At 53.6% G+C, this 17,702-nt stretch overlaps 1 protein-coding gene across 2 annotated transcripts; it reads left to right on the top strand.

The window, feature by feature from the left end:
- Positions 1-12,028: 12,028 nt before the first annotated feature.
- LOC100843592 (uncharacterized protein C57A7.06) lies at positions 12,029-16,812 on the top strand. Of its 2 annotated transcripts, none has more exons than XM_003557891.3 (11): positions 12,029-12,500; positions 12,704-12,824; positions 13,109-13,554; positions 13,723-13,944; positions 14,027-14,347; positions 14,455-14,808; positions 14,886-14,966; positions 15,050-15,133; positions 15,218-15,577; positions 15,673-15,804; positions 16,270-16,812. In XM_003557891.3, exons 1-11 carry the CDS (start codon positions 12,168-12,170, stop codon positions 16,438-16,440), a joined length of 2,625 nt encoding a protein of 874 aa, XP_003557939.1. In that variant the 5' UTR covers positions 12,029-12,167; the 3' UTR covers positions 16,441-16,812. The 2 variants fall into 2 exon arrangements, with proteins under 2 accessions (XP_003557939.1, XP_024312902.1); XM_024457134.1 differs by having other exon boundaries at positions 15,215-15,577.
- Positions 16,813-17,702: the final 890 nt, after the last annotated feature.

The following is a 17,702-nucleotide window of genomic DNA, read 5'->3' as shown; positions in this document are numbered from 1 at the left end:
TCGCTTGGGAACCGTCGGATCTTCGCGGAGTCCCCAGGGATGTGATTGAGCATTGCCTCGCGGTGCGCTCGGATGCGCGCCCCGTCAAGTAGAAGATTCGGCGGCAAGCACAAGAGCGTAAGGATTTCATCAAGCAAGAGGTGGACAAGCTCAAGGCTGCCGGGGCGATCAGGGAAGTTCTGTACCCTACTTGGCTGGCTAACCCTGTAGTAGTGCCTAAAGCAGGGAATAAGCTTCGCATGTGTGTAGATTTTACTGATCTTAATCGCGCATGCCCCAAGGATCCCTTCCCTGTACCCCATATCAATCAAATAGTTGATTCTACCGCTGGTTGTGATTTCCTGAGTTTTCTGGATGCTTTCTCCGGCTACCATCAAATCAAAATGGCGGTCGAGGATGAGGAAAAGACAACGTTCATCACCCCGGTTGGCTGTTATTCTTATACATGCATGCCTTTCGAGTTGAAGAACGCAGGCTCCACATTTCAGCACACCCTGCGAGAATGTTAGGGGCCCCAGCTAGGCCGCAACGCGGAGGCCTACATGGACGACATCGTCATCAAATCGAAGCGTGGGGACTCGCTGATTGATGACCTGCGGGAGACATTTGACAACCTCCGCAGGATCAAGCTCAAGCTGAACCCTGATAAGTGCACCTTCGGTGTCAACTCCAGGCAGGTTCTGGGTTTCTTGGTTTCACACAGGGGGATACAGGCCAACCCGAGCAAGATAGAAGCCATCGAGAAGATGGAGGCCCCCCGCAAGGTGAAGGATGTCCAGCGCCTCAACGGCTGTGTTGCCGCGCTGGAACGTTTCATCTTCAGGCTGGGCGAGCGTGCCCTGCCCTTCTTCAAGGTGATGAAGAAGAAGGGTCTAGTCGGCTGGACTCCCGAGGCCGAGGCGGCGTTCCAAGAACTCAAACAGTACCTGAGGTCGCCGCCCGTCCTCGTCGCCCCCAAGCCGGGCGAGCCGCTGCTACTCTACCTAGCAGCGACTGACCAGGTGGTCAGCTCGGTGCTGGTTGCCGAGAGGGAGGAAGATGTCCCAGGGACTGAGGCTGCGGGGCAAGGGGCTGAGCGGCCCCCGGCAACCGCCTCGGACCCGGGGACCACCCTCGAGTCGGCAACCTCGGCACCGCGGAAGCTGTTGGTGCAGCACCCGGTGTACTTTGTTAGTACGGTGCTGCGCAACGCGCGGACGAGGTACCCGCAAGTACAGAAGCTCCTTCTGGGGATTCTCCTTGCGTCCCGCAAGCTGCGCCACTACTTTCAGGCGCACCGCGTCATGGTGGTGTCCGGGTTCTCCCTTGAGCGGGCCCTCACCAACCGTGAAGCCACCGGGAGGGTGGCCAAATGGAGGATGGAGTTGTCGGAGTTCGACCTCCATTTCGCCAACTCCAAAAGCATTAAGACCGCAGCCTTGGCGGACTTCGTCACGGAATGGACGTCTACCGGTGTGGAAGAGAATGAACCGGAGACCAGCCTGCCCGGCAAGCTGGACGAGGACCACTGGCTCCTCTACTTCGACGGCGCGTTCAGCCTTCAAGGAGCAGGCGCTGGAGTCGTCATCGAGTCGCCGACAGGGGACCAGTTGAGGTTCACTATCTAACTCGACTTCGCGAACTCCACCAACAAGACGGCGGAGTACGAGGGTTTGCTCGCCGAGTTGCAAGCGGTGGTCGCCCTCGACATCAAGCGCCTGGTTGTTCGCGGGGATTCTCAGCTTGTGATCAACCAGGTGAACAAGGACTACGACTGCCCGCAAATGGCACCGTACGTGGAGGAGGTCCGCAAGCTAGAACGTAAGTTCAAAGGTTTGCGTTTCGAGCACGTCAAGTGGAAGGATAACTTCGCTGCTGACGAGCTGGCCAAGATGGCAGCAGAGCGTCGGAAACCTCCGGCGGGAGTGTTCTGTCAGAAGCAAGCGGCTCCTTCAGTCACCCCCCCGCCGGCTGCCGGGGACGCCCCTCCGGCAACCGAAGGAACCCCTGCAGCAGTAGGGGTCCATGCCGCTGACATAGAGGCATGCGCTGGCAAGGAGATCCCTCTCTGGGCGGAAGAGATCGCCCACTATTTGAAAGCAGGGGCTCTCCCGGAAGATGACGTCGCCGCGGAACGAGTAGCGCGGCAAGCCAAGATGTACACTATGGTGGATGGGAACCTCTACCGCAGGCGTGTGAACGGTGTCAAGCTTATCTGCGTGCCGCAGGATGAAGGGCGCGCACTGTTGGAGGACATACACCGAGGCACATGTTCACACCATGTGGCCTCCCGGGCTTTAGCCAGCAAGGCGATTCGGCACGGCTTCTACTGGCCCAAGGCCCTAGCTGATGCGGAGCGGCTGGTGAGGACGTGCGAAGCATGCCAGTTCCACTCGAAGAAGAGCAACCAGCCGGCGCAGGCCCTACATGTCATCCCTTCGTCGTGGCCGTTCGCGGTCTGGGGGCTCGACATCGTCGGTAAGATACCGAGGGCGGTTGGCGGTTACGAATATTTGTTCGTAGCCATCGACAAGTTCTCCAAGCGGGTGGAGGTGGAACCAGTGCAGAAGGTGACCGCCCAGGTGGCCATCAAGTTCTTCAGAGACATTGTGTGCCGGTTTGGTGTGCCTAACAGCATCATCACCGACAACGGCACGCAGTTCACGAGCGCGTTGTTTCAAGCCTATTGCGAAGACATGGGCACTAAGCTGCGCTTCGCGTCCGTTGCTCATCCGAGGAGTAACGGGCAGGCGGAGCGAGCCAACGCACAAGTGCTGCTGGGGTTCAAGACGAGAACCTTTGACAAGCTCAAAGGCCACGGGAAACACTGGGTCGAAGAACTCCAGCCCGTGCTGTGGTCGATCCGGACCACACCTAGTCGGGCAACGGGCGAGACTCCTTTCGCCCTTGTCTACGGGGCAGAAGCGGTGCTGCCCCTCGAGCTCAAGCATGGATCTCCCTGGGTACGTGCGTACGGCAACACCAGCCAACACGGGCAAAGGGTTGACGATCTAAACTTCATCGAAGAGCTTCGATGCTGGGCTGCTATGCGAGCCGCGCACTACCAGCAGGGACTCCGTCGTTATCACGACAGGCGAGTCCGTCCCCGGGGGCTCGAGAACGGAGACCTTGTCCTGCGCCGGATACAAGGAACGAAGGCCAGGAACAAGTTGATTCCGAAATGGGAGGGGCCCTTCCGGGTAGTGCAGATGACCAGGCCAGGGGCTGTCCGGCTGGAAACCGAAGACGGCTTGCCGGTGCCCAGTAGTTGGAATATTGAGCACTTGCGCAAGTTCTACCTGTGAAGCGGCGGAGCCCGACCCTCAGGTGATGCCGCCGATGCATACCTCTCAAACTAGTGTAGCCGGGCAGCCCCCGTGTGTAAACCACTAGTTATTGTGAATAAAGATAAGTGTTTCACCCCTGAGCTTTGAATTCGCCTTGTTTATTCGCATGTTCCTCCTTTTTCTGTCTCCTGCTTTAAGTGCACAAAAGTGTCTTTCCATACTTGGTTCTGAACAGGGGACTGTTGGAGCCTCGAAAACATAAAGCCGTTGCAGGATCGTCCCGGCACGGGACATGCAGTTGCCGGGCTTCCCGCAACGTGCATCATTGGACGTGCAGTTGCCGGGCTCCCCGCAACGTGCACCGCGCAGTCGCTGTGCCTGGGAAAGGAAATGCTCACATCCAAGTTTGGCATCGACCCCTTTGTGCACGGGGTTCTGCGCCGACGGGTGCACTGCCGCCGTGCTCCTGCCGCGCCTCCTCAAGCGGGTGGCTCCTGGGCGAGGGTCGCCGCGGAGGCACTGTGGTGGTGCATCCCATCAGCTTCCCTCCATAAGACACCTCCGCAAGGAGCAAGGGCTGCCGCGGAGACTCTATGGTAGTGCATGCCATCCGTGCCTTGTGCCAACGGGTGCACTATCATAGTGTCCCGGCCGCATTCCCCTTGAGAGAGCCTTATTTCGGGCGCGGGTCGTTGCGAGGACGCTGTGATGGCGCCAGTGCCGGCGCCCGCTGCCCGCTTTGGCCCATCACCGCGCCCCTGCCACGGCCCTCGAGCAGTTTTGCTCCCGGGCAACGAGGGCTGTTACACCCCTTGGGACGAGCTCCCCAGAAAAACCAGGTCTCCCCAGTTGCGGGTGCTGTCGCCGGGAGGCTATAACTTCCTCGCCACCCGTGCCCGCCGGCTGGCGGCGAGGACGTTATAGCCGTCTTGCGGCCACTCCCGGGGCGGAGTCCTCCAAGGCCAGGGTCCCTCCCTGAAGGCGAGGGTTACTGCATGAGCGTGGTGGTAGCATCGTCGGCGGCGGTTGCTGCTGGCGGCGATCCTGCCCCCGCGTTCCTGCCGCATCCCTCAGAAACAGTTTTCCTTGAACAGGCACCCGAGGTGAATCCCTACCAAGGCAGTGCTCCAGGCGCTCATTTCCGCCAAGCGTCACGAGGCATCGGACTAAACGGAAAAGCTAAGTGCCTGAACATGAACGCCGAATTCGCTAAGAACTGAACAATGTTGAGCGTTGTCTCGTCGGGTGTGGCCTCAGATCCTGCGCGAAGCTGGAGTGTTAAAAGGACGCTTGCGGGGGAAGTGCGCTCCCCGTGTGGCTTCGCGGGTCCGTCCCGGTAGGGCACGGCTTGGAGTAGTTACCCCGCAAGTCGATTGGCTAACCGCTACCGCTTGGCCCCAGGTCGGCACCGCGGGTCCGTCCCGGGTCCCTGGTCCGGTCAAGGGTGAGGCGTGCGAGTCCCCTGCAACACAAGGCAAAATGCGCAAAGGCTAAAAGGGCCACCCCGCTAAACAGCACCGGGAACAATGAACAAGAGTCGAACAATTACATGGGCTAATCCGAAATATGATTGTTCAAACGGCGCTAAGCGCCACACTTGCAGGGAAAGCAAACAAAAGAAGATACATCGGGAAGCAGCAAGCACGGCTGGGGGTTGCGGCAACTAGTTGCCGCCGTCTTCGGCCGGGGGGTCGGCGGGGAGATCGTGTTCCGGCTTCATCTGCATCCCCTCGACCACCTCGTCAACGAACTCGCGCACTGCTTGGGTGTGCGTGGGCTCGTCCTCGTTGTCAGACCAAGCGTCGAGCAGGGACTCGAAGGGAAACTCCGGGTCCCGGAGAAGAATCCGCGGAAGGATCGTCCCGGCAACCTCCCGAGCGCAGTTGACGACTTCGTTGGTGCCGTACTGGGCGATCCAGACGTCGAGCGCCCCAAGCTTTCCCACCAGATCGGAGAAGAAGGGGATCAGTGTCGTGACATCTGTTCCGTCCACTTCCGCCGCTTGCAGCTCGAACTTGGGCAGCAGGTTGCGCAGCGCTTGGGCGATCTTCAGCAGCTTCTCCGTCTCGATCTACCGCTGCCCGATCTGCGTGCCGTGATGGAGTCGAGCGTCGTGCGCGGCCTTTTTGGCCTTGCGGATGTTGCCTTCCATCGCCGCGAGCTCCGCGGTCTTCACCGCGATCTCGTTGCCGGCCTTGGCAAGCTCCTCCCGGACGGCGGCCAGCTCGGTCTCAAGCCTGGCCGCTCTGTCCTTGGCGGAGCCGAGCTCGGTCTCGTGCCGAGCCGCCGCTCCCACCGCATCTTTGGTGGCCTTGACTTGCACCTCCAGCATGACGCGAAGGCCTTGGATTTCGCCGCGGTAGTTGGAGATCAGGACACTCTTCTCGTCCAGCCGGATCTGAGCCGCCGCGACCACCTCGGCATGTTCCTTCCTGGTCACCTCGAGGGTGGCCGCCATTGAGTCGAGCTTCCCCTGGAGCTCGGCCTCCGGGACCTCCGGCTCCCGGGCATCCTCTAAGGCTTGCCGGGCCAGTCGCGCCTCCTCCTTGGCGAGGCGCGTCTCCTCGTGCAGTCGGGACAGTTCTCGCCGCTCCCTCTCCACAGCCTCCCGCACCTCGTCAAGTTGGTTCTTGGCGGCAGCGTGATGCTCCCTCACCTCGTTGAAGGAGGTGACGAAGGCCTGTTGCTGGTCCCTAACGGCGTCCAGGAACCGGTGCCCCCGATCGAAGATGCTCGGATCCCAGGTGAGGGGGTTCCAAGCGACCCCGGCGAGGGTGCCGAGGTCGGTACCGGGGAGAGCAGCCGAGGACGATGAAGCCCCTGCTACCGATGTGGGGCTGTGCGCGGGGTCGCCAGCCTGCTCCCGGGGGTCTTGCTGTCCTTCCCCGGCGACTTCCCCTGCGCCTGCTCCCAGGGACCCCGGGGCTGGGGAAACCTCCCTGCTCCGGGCGGGGGCCGTCCCCTGCTGGGCGGCAGGTGAGCCCGCGCCAGTCGCGGCCGCAGCCGCGGGCCCGTCGCCGGGCGCCGTCACAACGGCGCGGTGCCCACCGCTGCCCCTGTCTCTGCCACGGAGGGGCTTGACGTGAGAGCCGGTTCCGGCTCCACCTCCGCCCCCGCGACCTCTACGACCGGGTCAAGCTCGACCACGGTCGTGCCCGTTCCAGGTGTGGGCGCACTTGTGCCTGCGACGATGAGAAGCATGAGGATCGGCGAGTAATGGGGCTGTCAAAAACGGACAAAGGTGACCAGGATGGTTACCTTGCGCGGCTGTCGGGCTTGCGGGGGGAGCCTCTCCCGCCTCGCCTGGGCCGCCGGGAGCGTCCAAGAGGCTTGCCGCGGGCGAGCTGCCGCTCACTGCGAAAAGAGGTAAGTTCATGAGTTTGGCTAACAAAAATTGCAGCTGCGGAGAAGTAACGAAGACATACCGGTTGCCGGCCCTGCCTCCGTGGGGGCTGGGCCGTCAGGGGGCGCGATCGCGTCGCTGCCAACCCCTGCGGCGGTGGGGTCGGCGGCGCTGCTAGCATCGGCGCACGCCCTCTTGCTTGGCGTGCTGGGCAGGGAATCGCTCCTCGCCCTCTTGCTGGCACCCGCCGGCGAGTTGGACTTTGGGGGGTTACGCCGGAGCACGAAGCCCCGGAAGACGCCCCGGGCAGGGGCGCCGTAGACGCCCGCGGGGTCGTCGTGGCCCGGAGAGCCCCGGGTGTCGACGGTGATGCCGCCGCGGTGCCGGGAGCCGAGCTTGCGGAGGCTCCCTCTACTGGGGCGAAGGCTATTGCCGAGACTCCGGCAACCCCTGCGGACGCGGGCGCGGTCGGAGTACCGGCGGGCGCCCCGGGACCAGCTGCCGCCACGGTGCTGGCAGCTGCCGCTGAGGCGGAGGCCGCCGCCGAGGCACCCGCGGCCCCTGTGGCCGCGAATGCCACCGAGGTGCCGACGAGCGCCCCTGAAGCGGCCGCCCCCGCAAGGTTTGTGGCCGCTGCCGGGGCGGACGTCGCCGTCGAGGAGATGGTAGCGGCTGCTGCAAACGCCCTCAATCTCCTCACGATCAGGGGCGCTGTCGCTGCTTTCATCATGGTCGTCCACGGCGAAGACCTCCGGGGACGCAGCCGCCTAGCCCGCCTCGTCGTCCAGCGACTGGAGGGAGGGCCAGCTGGGCTCAGATCTGCCCCCGCTCTCTTCGAACACCTGCTTCTCGTGGGGTGCTTGCGGGGGAGCGTGCGGGACCCGGGTGGGGGTGTCGTCCATCAACCCCCACTCGTTGCAGGGCGGGAAGGCGCCGACGATGTCGCTAAGCGCCTTGACACCGGCGTGAAGAGAGGAAATCCCCGACGGGAACTCCGTTGATTGGAAGGTCTCGCCGGAGATCCCCCTCACCCACGTCCAGAGGGCCTCCAAGTCCACGCCGTCCTGCTGGAGGCGTGTCCTGTCCCCGGAACTCGTGTACATCCACGCGGGCCGAGAGCGTAGCTGCAGCGGGGCTATGTGCCGATGGACGAAGGTGCGTGCCACGTCCACGTCGGTAAGCCCCGCTAGCCGCAGCGCCTTGATCTTCTCCATGATGGGGAGGAGGTCGGCGTCGCGGTGGTACCTGTCCTGCCAGCCGTTCTGGGGTTGCGGTAGCTCCGTCGGTGACTGGATGAACTCTTGGGGGTCCTCCACTCGGACCCAACAGCAATCGCTCCGCCACTCCTTTTCGATTTTCTTCCCCGACCGGACGATGAATTCGGACTTCAACTGGTCGCGGGCGCGGAATACCACCCCCGATGACATTGCCTTCGCGTTGTCAATGCGGGGGTAGAAGTAGTGGCGGAAGAGCCCCACCGACGGCATCACCCTCACGAACGCCTCGCAGAGGAACTGGAAGGTGGCGAGGAGGAACAGCGACGTGGGGTGGAGCTGCGCCACCCGCAGCTGGTAAGACTCCATCAGTGCGTGGAGGAATAGTGAGAAGGGCGGCACCAGGCCACAGAGGAGGAAGCGCGCGAACACCCGGAAGTCGTTGTACTGGTGCTCGATGCCCGCCGAGAAGATCAGCGTCTCCCCGTGCTCGTTGAAGTTGGAGGCGACGGCGTGCCGGAGTTTCCCCAGCGCCTCGTCGTTGTAGCCGGGGCGGAAGAAGGTGACCGCGGCCCGCATCTCCCGCCTCTTCTGGTCCTTGGCGGCCGCCGCCTTGGTTGCCGCCTCGCTCTTGCTGGCCGCGGCTTTCTTTGAGACCTGGACCTTCTTCCCCTTTCTGGTGGTGGGGGCGCCATGGAAAGCGAGAGCGAAAGCTAACAGGAGCGCAAGGATGCGAGATGTGGAAGGGGATGAAGACGAAGGCTATGGGGCAGAGTGTTCTTCCCCTTTTGGCAACAGTAATAGCTTTATAACGCCCGGCCGTTTGGTAACGGCCAGTTCCGTACCCTACGGGTGCGCGGGGATAACTCCTAATCATTAGGAGTAATGCGCGGAGTGGCCTCAACTTCCCTATTTAGGGGGGGAGTTAGGGCGGAAATCATGCGCCCACTACTCCGTTTGTAACAGCGCCATACACGAGGCAGCGAAGGGACGCGGGCCCGCGGCAAATCGGGGCCCACACGTCGGTTGAGGGCGTAGCCCGGCAACCGACCAGGGGGAAGACTCTTCCAGGAAAGGTGATGCCAGCCCACGCCCGGGGGCTACTGTCTCACCAGTGGCACCCGGGGTACCACCGCTGCGCAACGCGTGGGCCCCGTCCCTGAGTTCCCGGGGAAGTTCCATCCCGGGCAGCGGCTACGAGCAGCCCGGCAAGCTACCAGCCCGGAAGGGCTAGCGGGGCTTCAAGGAATATTCCCGCCTGGGCACCTCCCGGGAAGCCGCTTCCCGGGGGGAGGTTCCCGGGTGCGTTGGGCCCGGGCGCTTCTCGGGGAGCGACTTGCCTGGACAAGGGGTTCCCGGGCGCATGCCCCCGCCTTAAGCGTGGGGCCCAGTAGGCAGATCAACAGCGCCACGCAGGCGCGTGGCGGGCGTGGGGTGCGCGGCCCCACCGGGCAAGGAGTAAGGCGCACGGCTCATTAAATGAGCCGACCGACGGGGCGTTACCCGTCCGATCAAGTGAACAGTGGCTGTCCAATCCTACTCTAGGGTTTTAGACCCCTAGCGGCGGAGGTGGCGTCCATGCGCGCCACCAGCTCACCGGAGGGGGGGGGAGTTGTATGCCTCCCCGCTCGACACTTGTAGCCCATGCACCGTGGCACCTGTGGCATCCCTTGAGTATAAAAGGAGGACCCCCGCCAACGGTCAAAGGGTTGGAATCTCAGTTGGTTCCGGTAGACGGTTGAGTTCGATCAGTCCACGGTTAGCCTCTAGCATTAGCAAAGAATAGTAAGGAGTACCTAGCCAAAGGGAGAGAGTGCCCGGGAACTTACCCGGCAACCTGTAAACGCTTGATTCACAACCAATATCAGCTCAGACAAGCAGGACGTAGGGTTTTACACCTCCGGGTGGCCCGAACATAGGTAAAAAACGTGCGTGTATCTGTTCTTTGGGTAGCGCGCACTTTTAGTACATCATTTCGCCGGCCCCGCAGCGAGCCGGCGATCGCCGGGGTCCTACCGAACTTAAAAGGGGGCTGTGACCGCACGCCCCTGGTGTCGGAGCACCGTGCGACGACAAGCAGATTGTTTGATTGTTGATTTTTGGCGCCTGGCTAACAGCTTGTTGATTTTTGGGCCAACCGGCTGGTTTATATGAGATATGATTGTTTTTTTTACCAAACCAGGAGACTGGTATAGATTTTTTGTTCAAAAAACACATACAAGTACCCGGCCAATGCCAAAACAGGTATGCAACTAACTATGCATGTAATAGCTACAGGGTAAAACGATGTAAAGCCTTGGGCAGTTTCGTGGATCGGCTCCATTCTTTCGCTTGTGTAATTTGCTTTGGACATCGTTTACATAGATAGAGACAAAGATACATTCTACTCCTTCCGTCTCATATTAAAGACTTAAATTTGTCTAAATATGGATGTATTTATGACTAAAAAACGTTTAGATACATGCAATAGAAAATAACTTAATATGAGACAAAAAAATATACATAATTGTCAGCTGGTTGGGATGAGATGCAAGTATTGACGAAGCGATGGCAGAGGTTTATGATTCTTCAACACGCCGATTCGGCCGGCCGTACTGCGACAGGGCCGGAGCATGACAATGACATGCCAAGCGTTGTATTGCCATTCAACGGGAGAACTAGGTCGCCGTCACGTTTTCCCCTGTTATTGTACTTGCCGATGACTTTTCCTCGTTTACTAGCTAGCTAGAGGCGGCTGGTGTATTGTGTATGTAAAAATGTGCATATGAAAAATTCACGTTGATTTTGAACACTAGCATATTAATACTTGATAAACGTTAGTCTTGGCTCATGATCAACAACGAAGTTTGAATCATAGAGTTTGGATCGCGGATAGACTGAAAAAAGCGTGGATGTACAAATTGTAGCCTCTACCAGCTCTGCGAGGAAATCTGAGAATGTGACACATATCCTTTTTCTCTTGCAGATTTTCTACCCGCATCTTACCATGGTCCAGGGATGACTTTGAGCTATCGGAGCTCATCCCAAGATCAGGAGTGGTCAGCTTTCAACATCTTAAATGTTGGTGTTGAAGTATAAGTGAATTGTCTAACTCTTTTCATCAGACTGGTCTTTTGATTGCGTTGGCTAGCGCATGAAGCTTTTTATGGTATCAGAACCAAGAGGTCTTGAGTTCGAGACCCGGTTGCCGCAATTAAATCACTTTCGATCCACGTTTAGGCCTGCGGGAGCCACACGTGAGGAGGGTGTTGAAGTATAAGTGGATTGCCTAACCCCTTCCATCAGATCGGTCTTCAAGTTCTGGCTTTCACAATTTACATTAAGAATTGCTATTACCCCCTCCGTCCATGTATTGGTTTCTAGAGCCACTATACCTCTGAGTTTACACGTGTTGACTTCTCTTCACTGGCACGCATGAGGGGGTTGTATAAGTGGATTGCATAGTTTTTTTCATCAGATCGGTCTTTTGGTTGCGTTGGCTAGCGCATGAAGCTCTTCATGGTATCAGATTCAAGAGGTCTCGAGTTCGAGACCCGGTTGCCGCAATTAAATTGCAGCGCACTTTCGATCCACGTTTAGCCCTGCGGGAGCGACACGTGAGGGGAGTGTTGAAGTATAAGTGAATTGGATAGCCCTTTCCATCAGATCAGTCTTTTGGTTGCGTTGGCTAGCGCATGAAGCTCTTCAGTTGGCATGCGAAACAAATCAATTGCATCTATCATCATGTTGATGATCTGGAAACTTTGGAATGAAAACGCGATGGTATTTCGAAAGAGCTCAACCGTGCTGCCTAACCTTTTCGCCAAGATCAAGAATGGGTCTCGCAATCGAAGACTTTTGTTGTCTTTTCTTTTGTTTTGCAACCTTGTGTAAACTCAAAGTAATCTTACTCTAACTCTAGCTGTCGTTATTGGTCTAGCGACAGTATTTGATCGGACGGATTGACGCAGAGCAGGACCACACATCACATTCTGCTAAAGAATTTCGAGTGTTTGTATGCTGATTTTCTTGGTTTGCTTGCAAGTTGGTTCAATTGCTCTCTGTGTCCCAGACCTAGTCGTGTGTACGAAGCATTAAGCCCAACACATGGTGGCAAAAATTTACAAGGCCCACTGGCCTAGTCCAGCTGCGCAAATCTGGTCGTCACATTGTCTTAAGGCCCAACCCAACTCGAAAAGCTGGCATATTTCTAGTCCCAGCCCACCGTGGGATCTCCATCTTCTCTCCGCCTCCTAAACCTGCCGCCGCCGCCTTCCCCTTTGCTGCGCTGCGCGACGGCAAACAAAACCCTTTGCGCGCGCCGCCGTAGCCGATCGAGCACGCGATCTAGCCTCCGGCGACGACATGGCCGGGGCTAAGCCCAAGCAGAAGGCGAAAACCAAATCCCTTACCGCCGGACCATCGCACGGCAACAGGAATGGCAGGGGTGGGGCGGGTAAGTTCGGGGAGAAGCGACGCCACGGGCCGCATCTCCCCAACAAGCTGCGCCGGGAGCTCGAGTCGCTGGGGCCTGCACGTGACCGAGGCTCCGACGACGAAGAGGATGATGATGATGTGGTGACCGAGGACGTGTACGAGTACGAGGAGGGGGTGCCCGAGGAGGAGGCCGGTAAGAACGACCGGTACGACGGCGTCGCGAAGTACGAGTACGAGTTCGACAGCGACGGCTCCAATGCGGTATGTGGTCTTTCTCTCCTGTACGCGTGATTTTAGCTTCGGATTTAGTGCTAAGATGCAACTTTTCGGTTCGTCGAGTGCATTGGAGAAGTTATTGGTCAGGTGCTTGCTAGTAATAACGAATAAATGTTATCCTTTCAGTTAGTTTAAAATTTTGAAGCAATTTTTAGGTTTTTTGTATAACTTGTTTTGCTTACATTTAGGACGAGGATGTGCCTTCGGATGAAGGCGAGGATATGGAACAAGATGACGGGGATGCGGACGACGAGAAGCACATAAGAATACTTCAGGAAACTACAGGAATGCCAAGAGAGGCATTCGATGGTACGGAGTAATATATTTGGGACAATGGGACCTATTGGATGAACAGGAGATTGCTAGAGCTAGACCATATGTCGTTGATGGCTTCATGGCCCAGTGCTGTACTGCTTTAAAATTTTGCTATTTTGTTTCCTAATAGTTTCTACTCCGTAGCTCTTTCACAGTGTTCTGCCTATTTTTTACTAAAGATGTTTAAGCTAAAATATATAGAATGGAAGTTTGCTCTTTGTCAGATCACCCTAAAGACCGTGATAAAAATTCAATTCGTTTGTGCAATTATTAAATAGGGGGCAAGAAGAAGAAGAAACAGACACAGGGGCTGCTTTTGCAACCTGGAGATGGAGATGGTCCGGTAACAATTCATGATCTCTTGATCGAGGGTAAGCCTGGGTATAGCAAGTTACGTAAGAGGATCCAGCAGCAGGAGAAAAAATCAATGGTCGTGCAAGCCCCACCGCCAAAAGTGCTGAGGGACAAGATAGACCGTAGTGCAGTGTACAAGATAAATAAGGAAGCAGCCACCAAGTGGGAGCGGGGAGTGAAGGCTAACCGGGAAGCTTCCACTCTTTACTTTGAAAATGATTCGAACCTAGGTGTCGACTCTGTTGGGGCAATCGCTAGTGAATTTAAACCAAGGACAGAATTTGAAAAGAAGATGGCTGGGATTATGCACAGCACAGAGATGATGGAAGCACACAAGAATGATGGTGCTAAAATTTTGGAACTTAACAAGGTATATTTGTTCATGTCACTTCATTAGTTCAGTTTAACTTAACAATGTATGATATGGATGTTAATGCTAATTGTTTTTGCTGTTTGTGCATATTTAATGGTGATATGTCATTGTTAAGCTTCAAGTTCTGAGGTTGCTGACCTATGTAAGTTTCATCAATTTGTGTAGATGGATGTGGAAGATGTGAGAGAGCGTCAAAATCGTCTTGCTAAAATGCGCAGCCTTCTATTTCGTCATGAGATGAAAGCAAAACGCGTGAAGAAGATTAAGTCTAGGACATATCACCGGATAAAGAAGAAAGACAGACTGAAGGCAGCATCAGCAGACTTGGAGGCAGATCCTGAAGCTGCCAAAGAGTTTGCTATGAAACAAGAATTTAAGCGTGCAGAGGTAATTCACAGTTGATTTCTTGGAGAATTATCTTGAATATCTCCATGATAACCTTGCTAATTTTTCTTACAAATTTTCTCAGGAAAGGATGACATTGAAGCACAAGAACAATAGGAAATGGGCAAGGCGGATCTTGGAACGTGGATTGAATGTTGCAGACGAAGGCACTCGAGATGCTATCACTGCACAACTTCAACAGCATGCTCTTCTGACTAGAAAAATGAATTCTGTGCAAGATGGTTCTAGTAGTAGTGATGAAAGTTCTGATTCTTATGACGACGACGATGAAGACACAAACGAGTTAGAAGCAAGGCATCTGAACAGAGGGAAAGAAAAGATTCTTAAAGTAATTGAAGAAGATACTGAGATACCAAAATCTGGAGTTTTTTCATTGCCTTTCATGGTGCGATTCTGTTCTTGCATCTGATTAGAAAATCTTATTTTAAAAGCCTTGCTTCAGATCCCTCCCCCCCCCCCCCCCCCCCATCATATTTGTCTTTTTATCTACAGGAGCGTGCTATGAAAAAACGTGAACATGCAACTTATGAGGAAACACGGCTAGATTTTGAAGAATTGGAGGAATCCTTGAGGAAATTGGAGGATGGTAACACCGAAGAAAATGTAGATTCAATGAAGGTGATGGGTAAAAGAACTTTTGGGCCTGTGAAAAATGCACACGCAGAGGCAAATAAGAGACCCAAATTAGATGATTCTGATAGGAATAGTAACAGTGAGTATGATTCCGACTCTGCCCAACATTTTGATATCAATGAAGTAAATAAGAAGGCTGATGAAGGACAGGCGGATGAGGTCCAAATTGGAACTGCACTTCTTGACGATGAACAACAGAATGATCTATTCATAGTAGGATGCTCTAACCTTTAATTGTATCCTGTGACTTTTACTCTGAAAATCTCATGTGTAATCAATAAATTATGTAGAGCTTCGATGGAATTACAAAAAGTCCAGGCCCAAAGACAGTGATTGAAGTTGGGATGTTAGCTGATAATTCATGGAGGAAGGTACCTGTACTCGCACCATGTTTTGGTACCTTTTTTATTCCTTGCCATCTTTCTTTTCCATCTCTTCAACTTTTTTTGACCAGGTCAAAAGCAGCGAAGGAAATGACAGTAACAGTATCAATAAATCCAAAGTGCCGATCCCTTCTGCTGTTGATTCATGCCCTAAGGTTACCTTCAGCATGGACTTTTGTTCTTAATGATGTTGGTTACTGTTGCTCATTGTTTTTTTTTTTAAAAATTTGGGGTAGCAGCTGGATCACAATTCTGATTCTGATTCCGAGGAAGAGATGGTTGAGGGTTTCTTGACTATCTCAGAAACAAAAGAACCATCACAAGCTGATCTCATACGTCAGGCCTTTGCTGGTGATGATGTTCAAGCTGAATTTGACAAGGACAAGATGGAAGCTTTAAATGAGGAGAATCCTGAACCTGAAGAGCCTGCCCTTGTTCCTGGTTGGGGACAGTGGACCCACATCCAACAGAAGAAAGGGCTCCCTTCTTGGATGGTGAAAGAACATGAAGAGGCCAAAAGGAAAAGGGAAGAAGCCTTGAAGAGGAGGAAGGATGCAAAGCTAAAGCACGTTATTATTTCTGAACACGTTGACAAGAAGGTAAACTATTTTGCCTTGGTATATATAGCTCATGTTTCTGCTTGACCTTGAACTGTCGTTAGTAAGCAATATTTTGACTACTCTTCTGTATGCAGGCTGAAAAGCTTTTAGCAAGGAATCTTCCTTATCCGTTCACCTCAAAGGATGCGTATGAAGGGAGCATACGCATGCCTCTTGGACCTGATTTCAACCCAGCAATATCAGTCACCGCCCTCAACCGACCCGCAGTGAGTACATCTAGATCTAGCTTGATGCTTTGGGCTACAGTATTAAAGTATTTATGGTTATATAGAACTGAGGGTTGCTTAAATCATTTAGTTAATCGAACAATGGGCTATTGAAGTATTTATGTATAATTTATAAAGTCTGATCTTTTCCTTTGCATCCTACTGCAACTGCTATAAAAGTCTATTTCTTGCGCATATGCAGCTGAGGTGAAAATTGATTATATTACCAATTTAGGATGTTCTTTTTGTTTGTCAAAATTTAACAAAGTGGACAGAGAATGATACGGAGGTGTATCTGATAATAATGTTCAATCTTCACGATAAGACTTCTGTTCCCAGGACGGTTATAGAGAAGCAGAAAGAGCAATAATGACCAGTGCGGTTATAGAGAACCTCTGTGTTGTCACTTGAGTTGATTAAGACACACTTGCACGACCCTGCTTACTGTTTTATCCTATGTTTCAGATTGTGAAGACGCCTGGTATTATTATTAAGCCAATACAATATGAGGAGATTGATCCACATGTGAAGCCTGATGGACCCAAAAGGGTCATTCAGAGAGCAACCCCGAACCCAAACAGAAAGAAAGCCTCTGCGAAACAAGCCAAGGGGACAACTTCACACAAGAGGAAGTAATGAGATGGTTGTTGCAGACTTGCGGTACATGCCACAGTTATTTTCAGCCAACAGTTTGATAAGTGTGTAAGATTGGTCTCACGGTGAAAATCAGATGCAGCTCTAGTTTGGCTCCTGGGAGTGGTATTTCGGGGCTAATTCTATTAAGTTTTAAGGTGTTGTACCTATTTCTTCCTGCACTAGGGCAGAAATTGTTGGCATACAGTGAGTTATCACTTTCTTAGTTTTGACCACAAGTTTTAAGGTTTTGTACCTAGTAGTTCCACTTGTATCTCGTTGAGCTTATTCGATTCACAGGATTTTGAACTCATAGAAACATGAATAGTTAAAGCATTATTGATGCTGGGAAGACCTTATGTTTTCTGATCTTCAGCCTGCTTGCAGTGTCTTGCAACAATTTAGAAGTCTCTCTATCATCCTATGTATATTTCAAACTTTGAACATTCATGAAATTAGGCATGTTCAAACTTTGAACAGTCGTCTGATTTTAAGAAAAATCTTAAATCTTAGTTGATGTATCAGAAGCGTTGGATTAGGACGTGAGTGCCATCACTCCCTCTTTTCTCACATGTTGATTAAGATACAATCATCAATATCTTAACTAAAAACATGTGACTATTCAATAGCAAACCTGTAAAATTCTACAATTATCTGAGCCCATTCTTCAAATAGATGACAGTCACTTGAAAAGCTCTGAAAAGAAACATTTTTGTCAACAAGGACGCAAAACAAATTGCTCCAATGTCAACACCAAAAAATTGCCCAAATTTCAATTCCAAAATGTTATTCCAGTTTCAACCAAGATTTTAAATCTAGCGCTATTCAAGCGCTTTTGCGGCCCTATGAAGGTTCAGGCGAGCTCCCGCGACGTGATGATGAATTTTGCCGCAATGCCCGCAATTCCGGTGTAACAACGCTATTTCACGCGAAAATCGTGCGAAACTTCATCCACAATCTTGTTCGCAATAACGCTATGGACCTCCACTAGATTGTGTCATGGTTTGTTTCTTAATCTGAATTATGAACTTGTTATTGTTAGTTTGCTCATGCACTGTAGGCTGCAGCTGTCATGGTTAATATTCACGTGAACTGCTTATATATCTTGGTTCTAAACAATTATGACTTATATGATATTATTTTTTAATGTTTTGTGTCAAAATTATGTTGAATTTCTCTACTGGGTGAGGCATATACGTCATTTCATATTTAAAATGTGAAATGTCTTATAGGTCCGCAATCAAGCGCTCTATAGGATTTATAGG

Source organism: Brachypodium distachyon, chromosome 1 (genome assembly GCF_000005505.3).
Source record: "Brachypodium distachyon strain Bd21 chromosome 1, Brachypodium_distachyon_v3.0, whole genome shotgun sequence".
Lineage (NCBI taxonomy): Eukaryota > Viridiplantae > Streptophyta > Magnoliopsida > Poales > Poaceae > Brachypodium > Brachypodium distachyon.
Note: the sequence above shows the minus strand (reverse complement) of the source record. Positions and strands in the feature narration are given on the sequence as shown.

What these genes read in the sequence shown, in the direction of transcription:
- LOC100843592 (XM_024457134.1), top strand. Translation starts at nt 12,168, where the DNA reads ATGGCCGGGGCTAAGCCCAAGCAGAAGGCGAAAACCAAATCCCTTACC. An exon ending in GCCAAGAGAGGCATTCGATG is followed by an intron (nt 12,825 to 13,108) that starts GTACGGAGTAAT and finishes ATTATTAAATAG; the next exon opens with GGGGCAAGAAGAAGAAGAAA. An exon ending in AAATTTTGGAACTTAACAAG is followed by an intron (nt 13,555 to 13,722) that starts GTATATTTGTTC and finishes CAATTTGTGTAG; the next exon opens with ATGGATGTGGAAGATGTGAG.